The sequence below is a fragment of the Papio anubis genome, chromosome 19, assembly GCF_008728515.1.
Source record: "Papio anubis isolate 15944 chromosome 19, Panubis1.0, whole genome shotgun sequence".
NCBI lineage: Eukaryota > Metazoa > Chordata > Mammalia > Primates > Cercopithecidae > Papio > Papio anubis.
In genome coordinates, this window is record NC_044994.1 from 54873374 (window position 1) to 54891293 (window position 17920).

The 17920-nt window shown below is 35.6% G+C and overlaps 1 protein-coding gene across 16 annotated transcripts in view; it reads left to right on the forward strand.

Moving 5' to 3' along the window:
- Positions 1–17920, forward strand: part of RELCH (RAB11 binding and LisH domain, coiled-coil and HEAT repeat containing) — a 121674-nt gene that overhangs the window by 58325 nt on the left and 45429 nt on the right. For 14 of the 16 annotated variants that reach the window (XR_001897431.3, XR_002518736.2, XM_009192846.4 and 11 more), the window contains 6 exons: positions 136–248; positions 7038–7128; positions 9786–9857; positions 12366–12506; positions 12916–13080; positions 15968–16115. Coding sequence is in view for 14 of the 16 variants with exons in the window: in XM_009192846.4 (XP_009191110.3) it covers positions 136–248; positions 7038–7128; positions 9786–9857; positions 12366–12506; positions 12916–13080; positions 15968–16115 (730 nt within the window). In the remaining 2 variants the exon portion in view is untranslated. Of the gene's footprint in view, positions 1–135; positions 249–950; positions 1340–1736; positions 1758–7037; positions 7129–9785; positions 9858–12365; positions 12507–12915; positions 13081–15967; positions 16116–17920 lie in introns of those variants that run through there. The other 2 variants (XM_021930192.2, XM_021930193.2) reach the window with 2 other exon arrangements.

The window sequence follows — 17920 nt, forward strand, 5'->3', positions numbered from 1 at the left end:
AAAATTAAAATTTACCCTTTTGTATGTTGACGTTTATTTCACTTTAAATGTCCATTTAAGAATATTCTGGAGAAAAAAAAAGAATATTCTGCAATGTGTTTTTATTTGAAATTTTCCACCCTCATATTTCTTTAGGAGTTGATCCCCCTCATATTGTGTACAGCATGTCTACATCCTGAACCTAAAGAGCGAGATCAGCTTCTCCACATACTTTTCAATTTGATCAAGAGGCCAGATGATGAGCAAAGGTGGGTATGATTACATATTTGAAAAAGAATTACAATATGACTTACTGATTTCACTAATTAGGCATCAAGATTAGCATTTTAATGTAAAATGCTTTCTTTCCTTCCAGTATCTATTTTAGCAGCGCTGGAGCATTCCACCATCATGGATTCACTCCTTCATGGTTTCAAAACCTATGAAAATGCTTTTCAGACTATAATGTCATCATCAGGTTCCCTTTCCTCCTCACCTTCTCTTTTTAAAGAGACCTGGAATTTACTGCAACAAAGAAATAGATAATAGGGAAACCACTCTTAAGAAATTTAGCACATGCATAATAAATAAAACCTAAAACAAAAATAGCTTTCTAAAATATGTATAAATCCTACTAAGATCAGACTACTATAGATCACCTGCTATAATTACTGACAAGTCTCATTGTTTAAATCTTTGAAAAGGAATTCTATACCTTCTCAAAATGTTAAGTTTCAGCCAGGCACCGTGGCTCATGCCTGTAATCCCAACACTTTGGGAGGCCAAGGCAGGCGGATCACCTGAGGTCGGGAATTCATGACCAGCCTGGCCTACATGGTGAAACCTCATCTCTTCTGAAAATACAAAAAAATTAGCTGGGCATGGTGGTGGGTGCCTGTAATCCCAGCTACTCAGGAGGCTGAGGCAGGAGAATCGCTTGAACCCAAGAGGTAGAGGTTGCAAATGAGCCGAGAATGCACCATTGCACTCCAGCCTGGGAGACAAGAGTGAACCTCTGTCTCAAAAAAAAAAAAAAGTTAAGTTTCTCAAGGTGACTAGACAGATATAGGTACTGAAGGCCATTATCTAAATTATCTTGTATTTTTGAAGGACTAATTCAATTTCTTGCAAAAATGTAAATGTTCTCTGAAAATTGCAAGATAGTTACTTTTGTCTGAAAAAATAATCTGCCATTAATACACTTTTCTGCTTTCTAGTAGAGAAGCATCTACTACTAATTGATTAGATTATGCCCCAACCCTCTAGTGGAAGGGGGAGGGAGTGAACATATTCTAACCAAATCATATGTTGGCTAGAAAACAACTCTTCTCCTCTGTTCTCCAAGCGCAACAAGTTCCAGGTAGGTAGCATAGCAGAAAATTGTACATACCTGATGACCTCCTCAGGCATTCTAATGTTCTCAAATAGAAACCTAACTAACCTTCAGTAAAGCAGATTTTTTAGAAAAGCCCAACTTCATCTGTCTACATATGTTCTCAGTGATATTTTTTATGAATCCTGAGACCTATAAAAGCTCAAAATGCAGATTTTGCATGAAACCATTTATCTTAAAACATTGAGGTGCAGTTTTTATACACAAAACTTTCTATCTTCTTAAGAATTCTGTTCGTATGGCTTATTGCCTAATAATGAGTTTTGATATTCATGTAATCTCAATAAGTGTCTCGTCTTAGAAATATGTGTATATATATTCTATTTTGTTAGATTCTGAGCTACTTCTTAATGTTTACCTTACAATGAGATTCTCCCAACTGAAAGTAAGTGGAATTTATTTTTTTTCAATCTTGGTTGTTGAGAGAGAGAAGTTCTAGTTTAAGGTAGTGATAGGTTGACATTTCTTCTTATTTCCTTCCCAAATTGGAATTTGCTATAAAGACATTTAACAAGTAAAAAAAACTAACATTTGTGAAAAACAAGTTAACAGTCAGCCATTTGAAGGGCCTGAGAAAATTTTCTGTTACTCTAATTTCATTTAATGAAGCTGGATGAGGAAGACCCTTGTAGTTTTCACTTTGAGAAAAGTATGTTTCAGTTGGCTAACAAGTAAGTAGAATGCACTAAGTCAGACAGACATTATTTTTATCTAAGGCTGTCAGTTATTTCTGTCCTCATTCAGTCTGCTGTCAGTGTTTCTCTTTCTTCATCCATTCAGAGATTGTTATTCCCAGTAAATAAGAAATAGAGGGAGATGGGCAAATGGTATCTTTTATCCTTGAGTATGTGGTTTTACCACAAACAAAGCCAGATGAAGACCAGAAATAGCCCTAGAAGTACACAGTGAGAGTTAGTTTTTTTATATATGATATTTGGCTGAATTAAACTCCAGCCTACTTCAAATCCTGTATAGTATAAATTATCATCATTCTCAAGAGAACTGTGCATTGAGAAAAGGAGAAAAGCACACCTGGATTCAGCAGAACAACATTAAATTATTATCTCTTTAATATATCTGAAATGTCTCTGGGAGTGAAGCTGTTAACTGTGGCTCCTCCCTTTCTCTCAAAATGAACTGGAGCTGGATCAACTTCTCCTTATTAAAGATTAGCCTATAGAAAGCAAAATCCACATGAACCCCATAAAAATTGCACTTAACAGTGAAAACAGCAATTACGCTAAATTCAGAATAAAGGCATGTCTTAGAAAATGATGTATTACAAGAACCAGAGAAACATTTTGAAACATTATTTAATGGCCTAAAAAACAGGCAAGAATTCCTGGCTATTATAAACAAGAGAAGGGAGCCAAAAGAAATGTAGGCTTAGAGGAAAAAGATTGTCTGGAATAAGGAGAGCTAGCAGAATGAAAAAAAAAAAAAATGCACTGTTTTCAAATTTATGTTGAATACAAAGTAATAGATTTGAGACTATTGAAAATTGAATCCATGTTTGTTATAAGTGATTTTTTTTTTTTTTCTGAGACTGGGTCTCAGTCTGTCTCCCAGGCTGGAGTGCAGAGGCACAATCATGGCTCACTGCAACCTCGTCCTTCCCAGGCTCAGGTGATTCTCCCACCTCCCAGGTAGCCAAGTAGCTGGGACCACAGGCATGCATCACCATGCCCAACTAATGGTTGCGTTTTTTGTAGAGACAGGGTTTTGCCATGTTGCCCAGGCTGGCCTTGAACTCCTGGACTCAAGTGATCTGCCTGCCTCGACTTTGCAAGGTGCTGGGATTACAAGCATGAGCCATGTGCCCAGCTGATAAATTTCAAATCTCAATAAAGCACGGTATTCACTGGCCATTTGCAGAATTGAAGGATTGTTTGCCCAAACTTTCGTGGTCTCAATAATTTCCAGAAACTCTTCAACCATAGCTCATAATGTATCCTGATGGACAAAATGTAAATGTATATGTTCCTACAATATCAGGTCTTGACTTTTCTGTAAAATGTTTTGGAAAACTGCCAGTACCTTTGTGCATGGTATGAATAGTGTTACTCAACAGATTGACAGCCTTAATAGCATTTTGGCATTAATTACTGCTTCACTCAATGTAAGTTCACAAAAATGCATGTATAAAGCTCTATATACATGCTTATAAAAATGCATGTATAAAGTTTCCTCCATAAACTTTGCTGCAACCCTTTAAACTTTTTCCTTATGAAGGCATTGTGATGAACTTAGCAACACATTTTATTCCAGTCATTTTGTTTTAAAATGACCAAGTTTGTTAATAATCCTCAGAAAGTTGGCTCCAGTAAACTCCCTCAACAGTTAAATCCCAGTTTCTCTTTAATTATGAAAGTCTTTGAAGTTTGAAGTTATATATAATTAATAGAGGAAACGTTACCCAAATTTTTATAATAAGCAGAGGGAATACTGGCCCCACTCCAATGTTCTGCAATATTTTCATTCTTATTATTCCAATTACTCATTGGTTTTAGTTACCTTTGGACTTTTTTTTTTTTTTTTTTTTTTTTTGAGACGGAATCTCGCTCTGTCACCCAGGCTGGAGTGCAGTGGCCGGATCTCAGCTCACTGCAAGCTCCGCCTCCCGGGTTCACGCCATTTTCCTGCCTCAGCCTCCCGAGTAGCTGGCACTACAGGCGCCTGCCACCTCGCCCGGCTAGTTTTTTGTATTTTTTAGTAGAGACGGGGTTTCACCGTGTTAGCCAGGATGGTCTCGATCTCCTGACCTCGTGATCCGCCCGTCTCGGCCTCCCAAAGTGCTGGGATTACAGGCTTGAACCACCGCGCCCGGCCCTACCTTTGGATTTCTAATTCACATATTGCTCTGCCTTTATATGTCATGCTTGATTTGTCCTAAACATTCCCCATTTTCCCACAGATGAACTAGATACATTATGACCTGTTAATGGTTATGCTTTATAGAAAAATAAAGTACTTAATATATGAATGTGTGCATCACTGGGTTATCAGTAAACCATTGCTGTGTGGCTAAAGGGATACAGCATGTTATTTTGGCTAGTCCTGAGTCTGATACCCACAAATAAAGATGCCTGAGTTGAGCATCTACTCAGAGTGATGAGGAGGGCCACAGATCAGGGTGACACATGAGAAGAAAGCAGAATGGGTTTTGATCAAGCAACGATGATCGCTATCTACCTCCAATCATAAAACATTTAAGTATTAAGTGAAGCTGTACAAGTATGGACTTGAACAAAGCATCCTGGATGGGTGGATAGATGGATTAAGCACCAGTTGGATAAAATAAAGCAGTTGAATGGTTTTCTATGTTATAATTTTTATCTTAATGAAAAAATGATTTTTGCTTATACTTTGCAAAATAATAGAATTGTACTTTATGATTTTATAGCTTTATGTAATTTCAGTACTTGTTTTTCTGACTGATATAATTTTGCCTCTTCTGAGAATACTGAAAAATCATAAATAAGAATGAACTATAAAATATATCAAGCTTATATTTTAAAATACAGAGAACCCCTCAACTAGGAGAATACAAACACTTCTATAGACTTTGAAATGCTATTACTGAAACTTATTTTCTGCGATTATCAAAATATACCTGACCAAGTAGAGAACCTTGCTCTTTTCAGTATCCAGCTAAGGTTAATTTATACCGGCAGCCCTAACATGCAAGTCAACTAGGAATAAGGGAAATTAAATCACTGTATTAGTACCATTCATTGCAAAGTAAAAATTTCCCAAGGACAACTTGGTGGTACTATAGGAAAATTAGTATTTTATTTTTTCCTTTAAAAATACCATTTCCTATCTTGGTAATTTAGTTAATAATTAAATACAGTTATTATTACATTTTCATTTTTAGATTTTCAATGCAAAAACCTGATCTTAGAGTCTATTTTCATAAACCTTGCATGTAAAGCTAACAGCTGCCACCTGGTGGCCAAAAGTACTTATTAGCTTTACTTTAGGTCAAGGTGCATCAGGGATCAACACTCAAGTCCACACTTAAATCTACTTTCACCTTACAGAATGCAAAATCTTACTTAGAATTTTATAGTTTTTTTAGTTATAAATCTATCAATTCAAATGAAGATAATGTATTAGTTATTGGTTAACTGTTGTTTTGTAACAAAGTACCTCAAAAGAAAGTGATTTAAAACATCTTTTATCTTACAGTTTCTGTGGGTCAGGAATCTGGGTCCTCTGCTTCAGGGTCTCTTACAAGGCTGTAGTCAAAGGTCGGCTGGGGCTATAGTCATCTCAGGGTTTAGCTGGAGAAGGGTTTGCTTTTAATCTTAATCACACAGTTGGTCATTGTCAAGAATCAGTTCCTCAAGGATTGTTAGACTGAGGGCTTCATCTCCTCACTAACTGGTGGCCAGGAACCACCTTTAATTCCTTCCCATATGAGTCTTTTCAACATGGCAGCTTGGTTTATCTAAGCATGCCTGCAGAGAAGGCAGTAGAGTCCAGAAAGATGGACATCACAGACTTTTGGCACCTAATCTCAAAATTGACCTCTTACCACTTTGGTCATATTCTGTTCATTAGAGACAAGTCACTAGGTCCAGTGTGCACTCAAAGAGATAGGATCATTGAGAGTCATGTCAGAAACTACCTACCACAGTTATCTTAGGTGTAATACCAAATATCTGATTCTTAAAATACCCCTTTACTGATATGATAGGTGTAGTTTTTAATTATAGAAACATTGGGAGAAGAATCACTGGTTGTTTTAGTGTCTAGAAAGTGAAGTTGTGTAGAAACTGAAGGATTGGGCATATATAATCTCAGAATGTATGTGTGGGAAGGTAATTTGGAAAGTTATGAGATTCAGCCTCATACCTATACAGAAATCCCTTCACAACGTCTGTCACAGGTGGTGTTGTCCCTGCTCGAGTGGCTAATCTTAAGGAACTTAGGCTCTTGGTGGCGGCTTAGGCCATTGTTAGAAAGGTATAATTTTTCTTTTTTTTCTTGAGACGGAGTGTCACTCTGTTGCCAGACTGGAGCACAGTGATGCGATCTCGGCGCAGTGCAACCTCCACCTCCCGGGTTCAAGTGATTTCCCTGCCTCAGCCTCCCGAGTAGCTGGGACTATGGACAGGTGCCACCATGCCCGGCTAATTTTTTTTTTTTTTTTTTTAATTTTAGTAGAGATGGGGTTTCACCATGTTGGCCAGGGTGGTCTCAATCTCCTGACCTCGTGATCCGCCCGCCTCAGCCTCCCAAAGTGCTGGGATTATAGGCGTGAACTACTGTGCCCGGCCAAAAGGTCTAATTTTTCAAAACCAGATTGTGCAACATGGTGAAACACCATCTCTACAAAAAGTACAGAAACTATCTGGGCATGGTGGTGAGCACTTATAGTCCCAGCTACTCGAGAGGCTGAGGTGGGAGGATGGCTTGAGCCTGGGAGGTGGAGGTTGCAGTAAACCAAGATCGTGCCACTGTACCCCAGTCTGGGTGACAGCCAGACTCTATCTCAAAAAAAAAAAAAAAAAGTCTAATTTGATTATACAAAAATCTTGTTCTCTATGTGAATTTATAGAGATGAGACTTTTTAACCCTTAGTCCTAGTTATGCTTTCTAATGCAAATATAAGCTGTTTTGTGTTTTGTTTTGTTTTTTTTTTTGTATTATTTTTCAGGCAAATGATACTGACAGGTTGTGTGGCATTTGCACGTCATGTTGGACCAACACGTGTAGAAGCTGAACTTTTACCACAGTGTTGGGAACAGGTAAATAACTGTATTGAGTTTTCACCTAGCTATTATAGCCTGATTTCTTAAAAAGATACATAGTTTCCTTTTTAAAGGCGTTTAAGAAATATGTGGGATATAAATTATGCTGATGTTTCTGTAGCTCAGCACAGTGGTTTATTAGTACTTACGAATGCTCTGGGGTGCTTTCCTTTATTCATTCAGTCAACAAATACTTATGAAACACTAATTTCAGTGCCAGGTACTGATGTAGTCACTAGGGATACAGTGGTGAACAAAAGACAAAGACATCCTAATGGTGAAATAAGAGGAAACAAAGAAATGGTCTGCTATTTTGCAGTAATTTATAATATGAAGAAAAATAAAGCAGGATAAGGGCGAGAGAGTGATGGGGAATGCTCTCCTAGGAAGGGTGGTTAGAGAAAGAATCTCTGAGGCAATGATGTTTAAGAAAGAATCTGCATGAAATAAGATGGAACAAGAACAAAGGCCCTGAGGTGGGAGTATACTTGATGCGTTCAAGAAACAGCAAGAAGACGTGTGTGTGTGTGTGTGTGTGTGTGTGTGTGTGTGTGTGTAAATAGAAATATATCTTGTATACTTGTATATATTACACATATACAAAGTGTAAATCTTTGATGTGGGAGGTTTTTGTATTTATACTTGAACTTATTTTACTAACAATGCTTTTGCTTTTATATTGAATTTAAAATTTCCAGTCCTCTGTAGAACTCAGAATCATTGACTTTCTAGACTTAATGTTTAGATCATTCAGCACCTCATTTTTCCACCTTAAAAAGATGGGTTTCCTGCTTATGGAGACAAATTACATGGCTTTATTTACAATAGCACGGTCACTTATTCTTAAGAAAAATATTAGTCTCCAGAATATCACTGAAGTATATAGTCATTTATAGTCCTATTCCCAAGTTCTTTGGGCATTCATTTTTTCCACCAAAATAATGTAGAATCCCCAGATTCAGTAGACAAAGTAAACATTACATGTAGTAATAACCACCTCTCACAATCCCTTATACCATCTATAAATTACAGTGCATACTAATTTAGGGTGAGGTTCTAATCACTTGATGTCAAAATAACTTGGCTACAATATATCCATACAACTTTCAGTTTACAATTCTATACAGTTAATTGTGCACATTTAATTTTTTATAGTTTTTTCATTTTCTTTTGTCTTTTTCCTTTCAAGTGTACAATTTAATGATTCAGTGTTGTGCAAGCTTCACTACAATCAATTTTTAAACATTTTTGCCACCTCAAAGACAAACCCTAACTGCTTGAATTTGGTTCTCCTCTTTCGAGATTATTTTGACTATTCCAGGTCCCTTGAATTTTCTTATGAATTTTAGGATCATTTTTCAATTTTTGCAAAGAAGCCAGCTGGGATTTTCATAAACAATGCATTGAATCTATAGATTTATCTAGAGAGTATTGCCATCCTAATTTTATATATTGTCTTTCATTCTATGAATTTAGGATATCTTTCCATGCATTAGGTCTTTTAAAATTGCTTTCAACAGTGATTTGTAGTTTTCCGAGTGGTACACGTTTTGCCTTTTTGTTTTATTTATTTGTAAGTATTTCATTCTTTTGGATGCTATTGTAAATAGACTGTTTTCTTAATTTTATTTTTAGTTTGTTCATTGCTAATATATAGACATACAATTGATTTTTGCATTTACATTCAATTTTGAGACTTACTGAGCTAAAGAAAAGCAAACGAAAGTTTATGCACAGCCATACTTTGACATTCAAACCATTCTACTTTTGAGGTAACTACATCTGGATTAAATTTAATTCAAAGATGTCAGTTATAAACATCTCTGCTGCCACCTCTTCTGTAACCTGAGTAAACTTGGTATCGGGGATCTATCTAGCCGCCTACCTCCAGTTTGTTTCCCAGTAGATTACTGTATAATTTTTTTTCTTAATTTTAGGCATCCAATACATTAATGAATTATGTCACCTTTTCATATGGGAATATGAGAACAGATATACTTCTTTTCCAGTCAAAGAAAGATTTATATTCTATGAAGAAGACATATGGGAACAAAACCCAGTATGTGTCATTTTTTTTTGTTATTTTTGGTTATGGTTCAGTGTAGTCATCACAATAGCAAAACCCCATCATTTTGCATTTGCAAACAGAGGAATGGATTGAAGTCCTGCTTACCTGAAAAATAAAAGCATATTTCTAGTAAGGGCTCTGGTCATATCATTGATTAACTTACTTCCTCATCCCTTAGGTTGAAGAAAGAAGACTGGCACATATTATAGACCGTGTCTATAAGATCCAGAAGCTGAGTTTTCCAAATTTAAAAATATTCTACTGTTGCTAGGGAAAGGTCCTGGTTTCTCCTGATACTCTAAGGAAAGCCTAGTTTTAGGCAAGCCCATGATCTCTAGATACCTTACCACATTTTCATCTTTGATTTTCCCTTTTTTCTTTAACAGATGACCCCTGTAACCTCATGTTTAGGTTCTCCCTCACTCCCTCATTCCTGATCCAGGTATAGTCACACAGGGATTCCCAGAAGTGGAAAAGGAAGAAGCTTTATTGCATTCTTAACAGAATTTGTGGCGAAATGTAATTCTTTTTTAGAAGAAGGGAGGGTATGCTGTTATACTTGATTTATGTATTTATTTTGCTCTAGATTAATCACAAATACCCAGAAAGACGACTGCTTGTGGCAGAATCCTGTGGCGCATTGGCACCTTACCTTCCGGTAAGAATTGTCTTTTTTTTTTCTTAAAACTATTTTTCTAATAATTGAAAAACCTTTTTTTGAGTGTCTCATAGATTTTAATCCAAATATCTCCTAGACATGCTGTCTTAATAAAGAAAAGAGATGATCCAAAAAAGAAGAGATTCACATTAGTACAGTATGGCATTGCAAACACATAGGTACATTACCACTGATTTTGAATGAGTATAAATATATTAAACTATATGAGCAGTTCTTATAGTGTGGTCTGAGGACCCTGGGGGTTTCCTTGAGATCCTTCCAAAAAGGTCCATGAGGAGAAAACTGTTTTCATAATAATAAGACACTTTTTGTCTTTTTCACTGTGTTGAAATTTGTATTGTTGGTACAAAAGCAGGGATGGGCAAAAATGCTGCTGCATTAGCACTAATCAGGGCAGTGGCACCCAAATGTCCTATTATAGTAATGATTGTATTCTTTACTGCCATGCTTTTGCAGAAAAAGCCAATTTCACCTAAAAAGGAGTTTGCTGAATCAGTAAAATTGTTAATTTTACTAAATTTTGACCCGTGAAGCATGCATCTTCTTAATATTCTGTGAGACAAAATAGAAAGTACTCATATAAAAAATCTTTGCTGCATACTGAAAAATCATAGCCATTTGCAGGAAAAGCACTTAGGCAGTTGTTTGAGTTATGAGCTCAACTAGCTGCTTTTTTTTAGGGGACACCAATTTTACTTCACAGAAACACTTACAGCCAAACTGATTATTCAGACTTGGGTATGTGGCAGACATTTTCATGAAACTGGATGGAGTGAGAATGTCACTTCAAGGAAACCAAGTAGACAGCATTCATTGCCAGTGATAAAATTGGAGTAGCATGTATTTATACTCCTACTAACAGTACCTTGGAGTTTTTATTTTCCCATACCTTCACCAGGAGCTAGGCATGGTGAAATTTTTTAAGTGTTTTTCTAATGGAAGAAAATGCCTTACTGTTGTGATAAATCATATAGATAGATTGATGCAAATGGGTTTGAGCCTCTTATTTATTATTCCAAGACAGATGAACATCCCTTGCTCTCAAAGGATAAATAGACTGTTCTACTCTACTCCTAGAATACTAAGCAGTATTAATAGTAGATACAATGTTTCCTCAGTGGATCTATACTTGCCTTCTGTGTACTCCACTGTCACTGATAGCGGTGAAATCTCTGTACAGCGGCAGTTCCTCAGTGTGTTTATGACTCAAATAGAGTAATGCCTCCTGACCGATGCTCTGGTGCGGTCCCTGTGGCATACTAAAACTAATTGCCATAGTTGACCCTTGCCCAAATCAGTATAAAACAAATGCCTACTTAAAGTTTATTTACCTCTGTCATATTGCCTTGTGCGGATACCAACCAACAAGTCCTTTTAGATAGTTTAAAGTGTTTCAGGGCAATTTTTAGCCTAAACAGTAAATAAATCGGGCTGTACCAAAAGATGGCATATATTCACCAACCTAAATGTGTTTTAAGATATGCTAAAATTGCATGTATTTTTGTTTCTAAAAAGTGAAAACCAGACTTTTTAAAAATATCTTTCAAGCCTTGCTCTATATACCAAATCATGTTGTAAATTTATGAAAATAGCCATGTCCTCCGCCTTTATTTTTATTTTATCCTAGTTATTATATGGGAAAAGCACTTAAACAAGTTTATGTTTTAAGAATTTTATAAATTGATTAAATTGCAATATTAGTACAAGTAGGATAAGAGGAGCATGAATTTGTATATTGGTAGCTCTTAATCCTAACCTCAGCCATTAAACTAAAACATTCTTTATCATAACTGGAAAATATTCTGTGTGAAATCAAGCCACAGCAGTAGGTGTGCATTATATTAAATATTAGCATAAAAAAGAGCAATGCGATTTTTAAGTACTTTTAAAGTTCACTCTCATATTTTATTATCCTGTTTGAATTTTTTTTCCCACTTCTTCAAAGAAATAGGAATGCCAGGATTTTATAATGTTTCCTCACCATATCCCAGACAAATTTTCTAATTGCCAGAGAGATTTTTATAATTCCTCCTGTTACAACTCTCAGTGCGCTTCTCTGAGTGGAACGAACAGTGACAGGAGAGTCATTGTCCATTTGTAGTAGAGTTTGTAGTAGACTTTGTTGATTTGTCAAAAGTGCCTTCTAGTGTGAACTGCAAGGATTTGAGAGATTTTTAAATATTTAGTAAAGATATAAAAAAACAGGCTGAGAGATGATTAATAAATGCCAAATTCAGAGTAGATGTTATTGCCTCTACAGCAGAAGGGATTTGGGGCTGAGTCATATTTTTGCTATATCTGTAATGTTTTATGTCTTCAAAAAACAAAGGTCTGAAGCAAAATCCCCGTACAGTAGCAGTTAGCATTTTTAATAAAAATGTTAATACCTGTTTAATCTGGATTTTGACTACACTGATGTTTGTCATATTATTTTCTATACTTCTGTGCTTAGATGTAAATAAATAGTAAAAACGTGTTTATTTTCAGAAAGAAATCCGTAGCTCCTTGGTTCTTTCAATGTTGCAACAAATGTTAATGGAAGATAAGGCAGATTTGGTAAGAGAAGCTGTTATCAAAAGCCTTGGTATCATAATGGGATACATTGATGATCCAGACAAATATCATCAGGTATGTTTTTCAGAATGACCTCCTTTTACTCAATTACAAAATTCCAAGTATTATAATATTCCAAATCTCTGATTTGGATACTTCATAATATATCATAAGGATGGCAGGTGTGATTTGAGGATGGCTGCCTGGTTTCAATTTTGCAGCTCAGAGGAAAGAATGCTACAGTTCAGTTAAAGTATCTGCCACAGCTTTCTGGCAGGAAATTGGCAGGATGTATTCTGTTTACCACTCCCTCTCTTTGGTTTGCTCGTCAGTGGATACATGGCAAGGCTAGGATTATGGATGGCCTTCTTTCTTGCTTAAAAATATTTTCTTAATTTATTGAAATTTTTATTACCTTTTAATAAGTGTTTTATTTTAAGTTTATCCCTTTAAAAATCTACATTTTCCTTTTTCTCATTGGCAGGGTTTTGAATTGTTGCTGTCAGCTTTAGGTGATCCCTCAGAAAGAGTAGTTAGTGCTACACATCAAGTATTTTTACCAGCTTACGCTGCGTGGACTACAGAACTTGGAAATTTACAGTCTCATCTTATACTTACACTACTGAACAAGATTGAAAAACTTCTCAGGGTGAGTTCTTCCTTTGTTTATATAGTTTATAGAAATTTAAAAGGTCTATCCTAAGCCATCTTGGAAGAATGTTAGGGAACAGAGACAGAAAGTGCCCCTTAGCTTAACATGCTAATACATTACCAGTTAAAGATACTGTTGGACTGGGGCCAAGAAAGAGATTTGAGGAAGTTTTGCTTTGCTGAAGCTGGAGGAGGAGAAAGGGCATGATGTGCACTGGTTAGCTGAAATGCACCTTCATGGAAGTAACTCCTGTGTTATTCAGAAAGCTAGCTCTTTCTTGACCCTTCTGAGTAGTTAAGTATTTTACACAAAGCATTAACTCTAGTTCCAGAATGCAGAGAAAATGAGTCTCTAAAGCTTTCTTACATAGTGTCAAAATTGCTTTAACTGCGGTTGTTCCACTCCAGTAGTTCATTTCTCATTTTTAAAATGAACTTTTAATTTTTCCCACATACAAGAATTAAAGAAACGTTGATGAAACGATATAAACTTCTTGATCCAGTTTTTGTACTAAAAGTTTCTTTTAGAGACTAGAAGAGAAACTATTATTTGTGTAGTGCATACTATGTGCCAAATCTATAAAAAGAGATAGGAAGTAGGAGAGGGGAAGTATTATAGCATGAACTGCTGCTGGGTTAGCATTTGAGCATTTCTATATGCCAACAGTGAATAAGCTGAAAAAAATCAAGAAAGCAATCCCATTTACAGTAGCTTAAAAAAAAATGCCTAGAAATATATATAACCAAAGAGATGAAGAATCTCTGCCATGAAAACTATAAAACATTGATGAAAGAAATTGAAGAGGAAATGTTAAAAAAAATAAAGATATCGATATTCAATTGTTCATAGAAAAATTGTTAAAAATGTGTATACTACCCAAAGTGATCTACAGATTCATTGCAATCCCTATCAAAATACCGAGGACATTCTTCAAGATATAGTAAAAGCAATCTGAAAATTCATGTGGAACCACTATGGCTAACCAAAGCAAGCCTGAGCAAAAAGAACAAATCTGGAAAAAGTGCACTACCTGACTTCAAAACATACTTCAAAGCTCTAATAACCAAACATCTTGGTATTGGCATAAAATAGACATATTGACCAGTGTAATAGAGTAGAGAACCCAGAAATAAATTCACACATTTACAGCCAGCTCATTTTTGACAAAGGCACCAAGAACATACATTGAGGAAAGGACAGTTTCTTCAGTAAGTCAACTGAAAATGGATTAAGGACTTAAATGTAAGACATGAAACTACTAGAAGAAAACATTGTTTCAGAACATTGGTCTGAGCAAAGATTTTTGAAGAAAAATCTCGAAAGCATAGGCAACAAAAGCAAAAATAGACAAATGGGATATTAAAGTAAAAAGGTTCCCCACAGCGAAGGAATCATCTGAGTGAACAAACAGCCTACAGAATGGGAGAAAATATTTGCAAACTCTCCATCCAACAAGAGATTAATAACCAAAATATGCAAGGACTCAAACAACTCAACAGCAAAAAAATAAATAAATAAATAAAATAAAAAATCCAATTAAGGAATGGGCAAATGATCTGAATAAACACTTCTCAAAAGAAGACATGGCCAAAAGGTATATGAAGAAGTGTTTAACATCTCTAATCATAAGGTAAATGCAAATCTAAACCAAAATGACTGTCACCCCAGTTAAATATCTGTCACCCCAGTTAAAATGACTATTATTAAAAAGACAAAAAAAAAAAAATGCTGGTGAGGGTGTGGAGAAAGGGGAACGTTTGTACACTGTTGGTAGGAATGTAAATTAGTATAGCCACTATGGAAAACAGTGTGGAGGTTTCTCACAAAGCTAAAAACAGAAATATCTCTGATCCACCAATCCCACCACTGGGTATATATCTGAAAGAAAGGAAGTCAGTATATTGAAAAGACACATACTTTCAAGGACTCACATGTTGAGTTTCAAGCACTCACATGTTTCTTACAGTACTATTCATAATGGTCAGGATATAGATTCAATCTAAGTGTCCATCAACAGATGAATGGATAAAGAAAATATGGTATATATACACCATGGAATATTATTCAGCCATTTAAAAAAAAATGCTATCCTGTCATTTGCTGCAGCAGATAGCCTAGAGGACGTTATGTTAAGTGAAATAAACCAGGCACAAAGAGACAAATATTGAATGTTCTCACTCATATGTGGGAGCTAAAACAGTTGTTCTCAAGGAGGTAAAGAGTGGAATGGACCAGAAACTGGGGGCTGGGGGAGTAATGAATAGAAAAATACAGTTAGATAGAAGAAATACATTCTAGTGTTTGATAGCACAGTAGGGTGTGCTATCAAATATATATATTTGATAATATACAATATATTATGTATATAATATATACTATACAATAATAGATTATATATTTCAAAAATCGCTAGAAGATTTGGAATGTTCATAATACAAAGAAATGATAAATGTTCGAGGTGATGCATATCTCAATACCTTGATTCGATCATTACACATTGTATGCCTGTATCAAAATATCACATGGTACCCCATAATATGTACAATTATTTATGTATCAATTCTAACAAGAAAAAAGATAAAGTGATTCCTGTCCCTTACTTTAATTTCTTTACCATGTCTTATAAAATTTCAGAAAATAAGAGCTTCTCTAATGAAAAAGTAAAGTTATAAAAACTATTCCCTACAAATGGAAATGACTGATGTTTACCCTATAGTTTTCCATGTAAAAGATTCTACCACTCTATAGTGCCTTACCGCTTGAGTCCAACGTACAGATCCTTAAATCTTTGATTTGCCACAAAAAGGAAGAACATCATACATAAATCCAATTAGCAATGTAGCTTCAAAAGACTAAAATTAGCTTCCACCTCCTTATGTTTCAGGAAGGAGAACATGGGCTGGATGAACACAAGCTCCACATGTATCTTTCTGCCTTGCAGTCGTTGATCCCATCTCTCTTTGCATTAGTGCTACAGAATGCACCTTTCTCCAGCAAAGCCAAGCTTCATGGTGAAGTGCCACAGATAGAAGGTACTGAACTTGAATTCTGGAAGAAAAATGTAGAATATGAGCTTAGCTTCCCAAAGAATTGTTTTTCATTAAAAGTCTAAAAATCACTTTATATGACAGCATAATTATTAAAATGTATTATGTGTGTAGAATCTTGTGGTCATCAGATTATACCTATGGTAAACAATACGGCTTCATCTTTTATGAATAAGCCCTGTTGTCTTTTTTTATAATATTTATACTTTCTTTTTGCTCTTAATCTATAGCCTTTTTATAGCCTTTCTGGGGAGGCTGAAATAAGTATTTCCTTCAGTTAACAGATCTGAGTCAACAAAAGATTCGTTTAATAGTTACTAGTGCCAGTATATGAAGCTTGTCATTTCTGTTTTCTTTATATTTTCTTCCCCAACTTTATAATCTTATTTTTAATAGGGGAAGGTAAATATAATTACTTTTTTCTACTATGTCCTTGTTAGAAAGAAATACAAGCATCTGTGGCAGAATTTGTGTTTTTCCAAAGAAGAAATGTGACTTACTTTCAGAAGTATGTAAAATTGACAGCAGAGGCCAGTATTTTCTTATCTTACTCTCCAGGTAGCTAGTAAATGACCTTTGCAAGTTGGCAGGCAATTGATAACCTTGTTGCATCTTAACGTCCAGGACAAATGGCTATAGACAAGCTATTGCTATGTGTCAGGCACCTTTGCAGCCTTTTCAAAGTTGTGAAATTATCCATGTCTCTTACTGGTTTCTAATGGACAAAGAATTACAACATTGAGAACATCAACAGACACTTAATCTTTTTCAATTTCATTTTTCATGTAAACTGTAGGCTACATGGAGTATGTATTTGGAGTATGATGCAGTGTGTCCAAAGATACACGAAGCCACATGATAAAAATAGTGTATACTATTTGAATGTCAGTTTTATTTGGAAAATTGAGAATGAATGGTGTGGAGTTAATTTAACATTTTTAAATGATATTATTGAGGAGAATGAAAATTCAGACTTTAGATAAGACTTCATAAAGCTCTCCCAGCTGGCCACTTCAGGTTCTGCCCCTTTACTCTTACTCATTTAGGCATTTCATCTGCCTAGGGATTTTCCTGTCTTTCTGATTCCCTTTTTCTTTTTAATTTTCTGTAGTCGTTTATTATGGCTGCCTTAACAAAGTACCACCAACTGAGTGGCTTAAACAACAGAAATTTATTATCTCACACTTCTGAATGTTAGAAGTCTGAGATCAAGGTGATGGCAGGGTAGGCTCCTTAGGAAAACTGCGAGGTAAAGGCTGTTCTGGGCTCTCCCCTGGCTTCTGGTGGTTTGCTGGCAATCTTTAGTGTTTCTTGGCTTTTAGATGCATCACCCCAAACTTTGCCTTTATCTTCACGTGGCACACTCTCTGTGTGCTTGTTTCTGTGTCCAGATTTCCCCTTTTTATAAGGACATCAATCGTGTTGGTTAAGGGACTACTTCAGTATGATTTCATCTTGTCTCACTACATCTACAGCAACCCTGTTTCCAAATAAGATCCCATTCTGAGATACTGGAGATTAGGACTTAAACATAAAAATTTGGGCAGGGGGCAGTTCTACTCATAATACTTGTTATTCTCTCATTTATTTCACAAATGATTCTCAAATGTCATCTATTGCCAACCATATGCTACAGATTAGATAGAACAGTACCATCCTGAACATATTCCTTCTAATACTCATGGGATTCCTTCTAACATTTATGTGACCTTTTCTTGTGATTGTCCTTTATTTTTGGTTCTTGTTGACTTACTTTAACTTTCTGACTTTTAACAGTAGCTATAAATGTT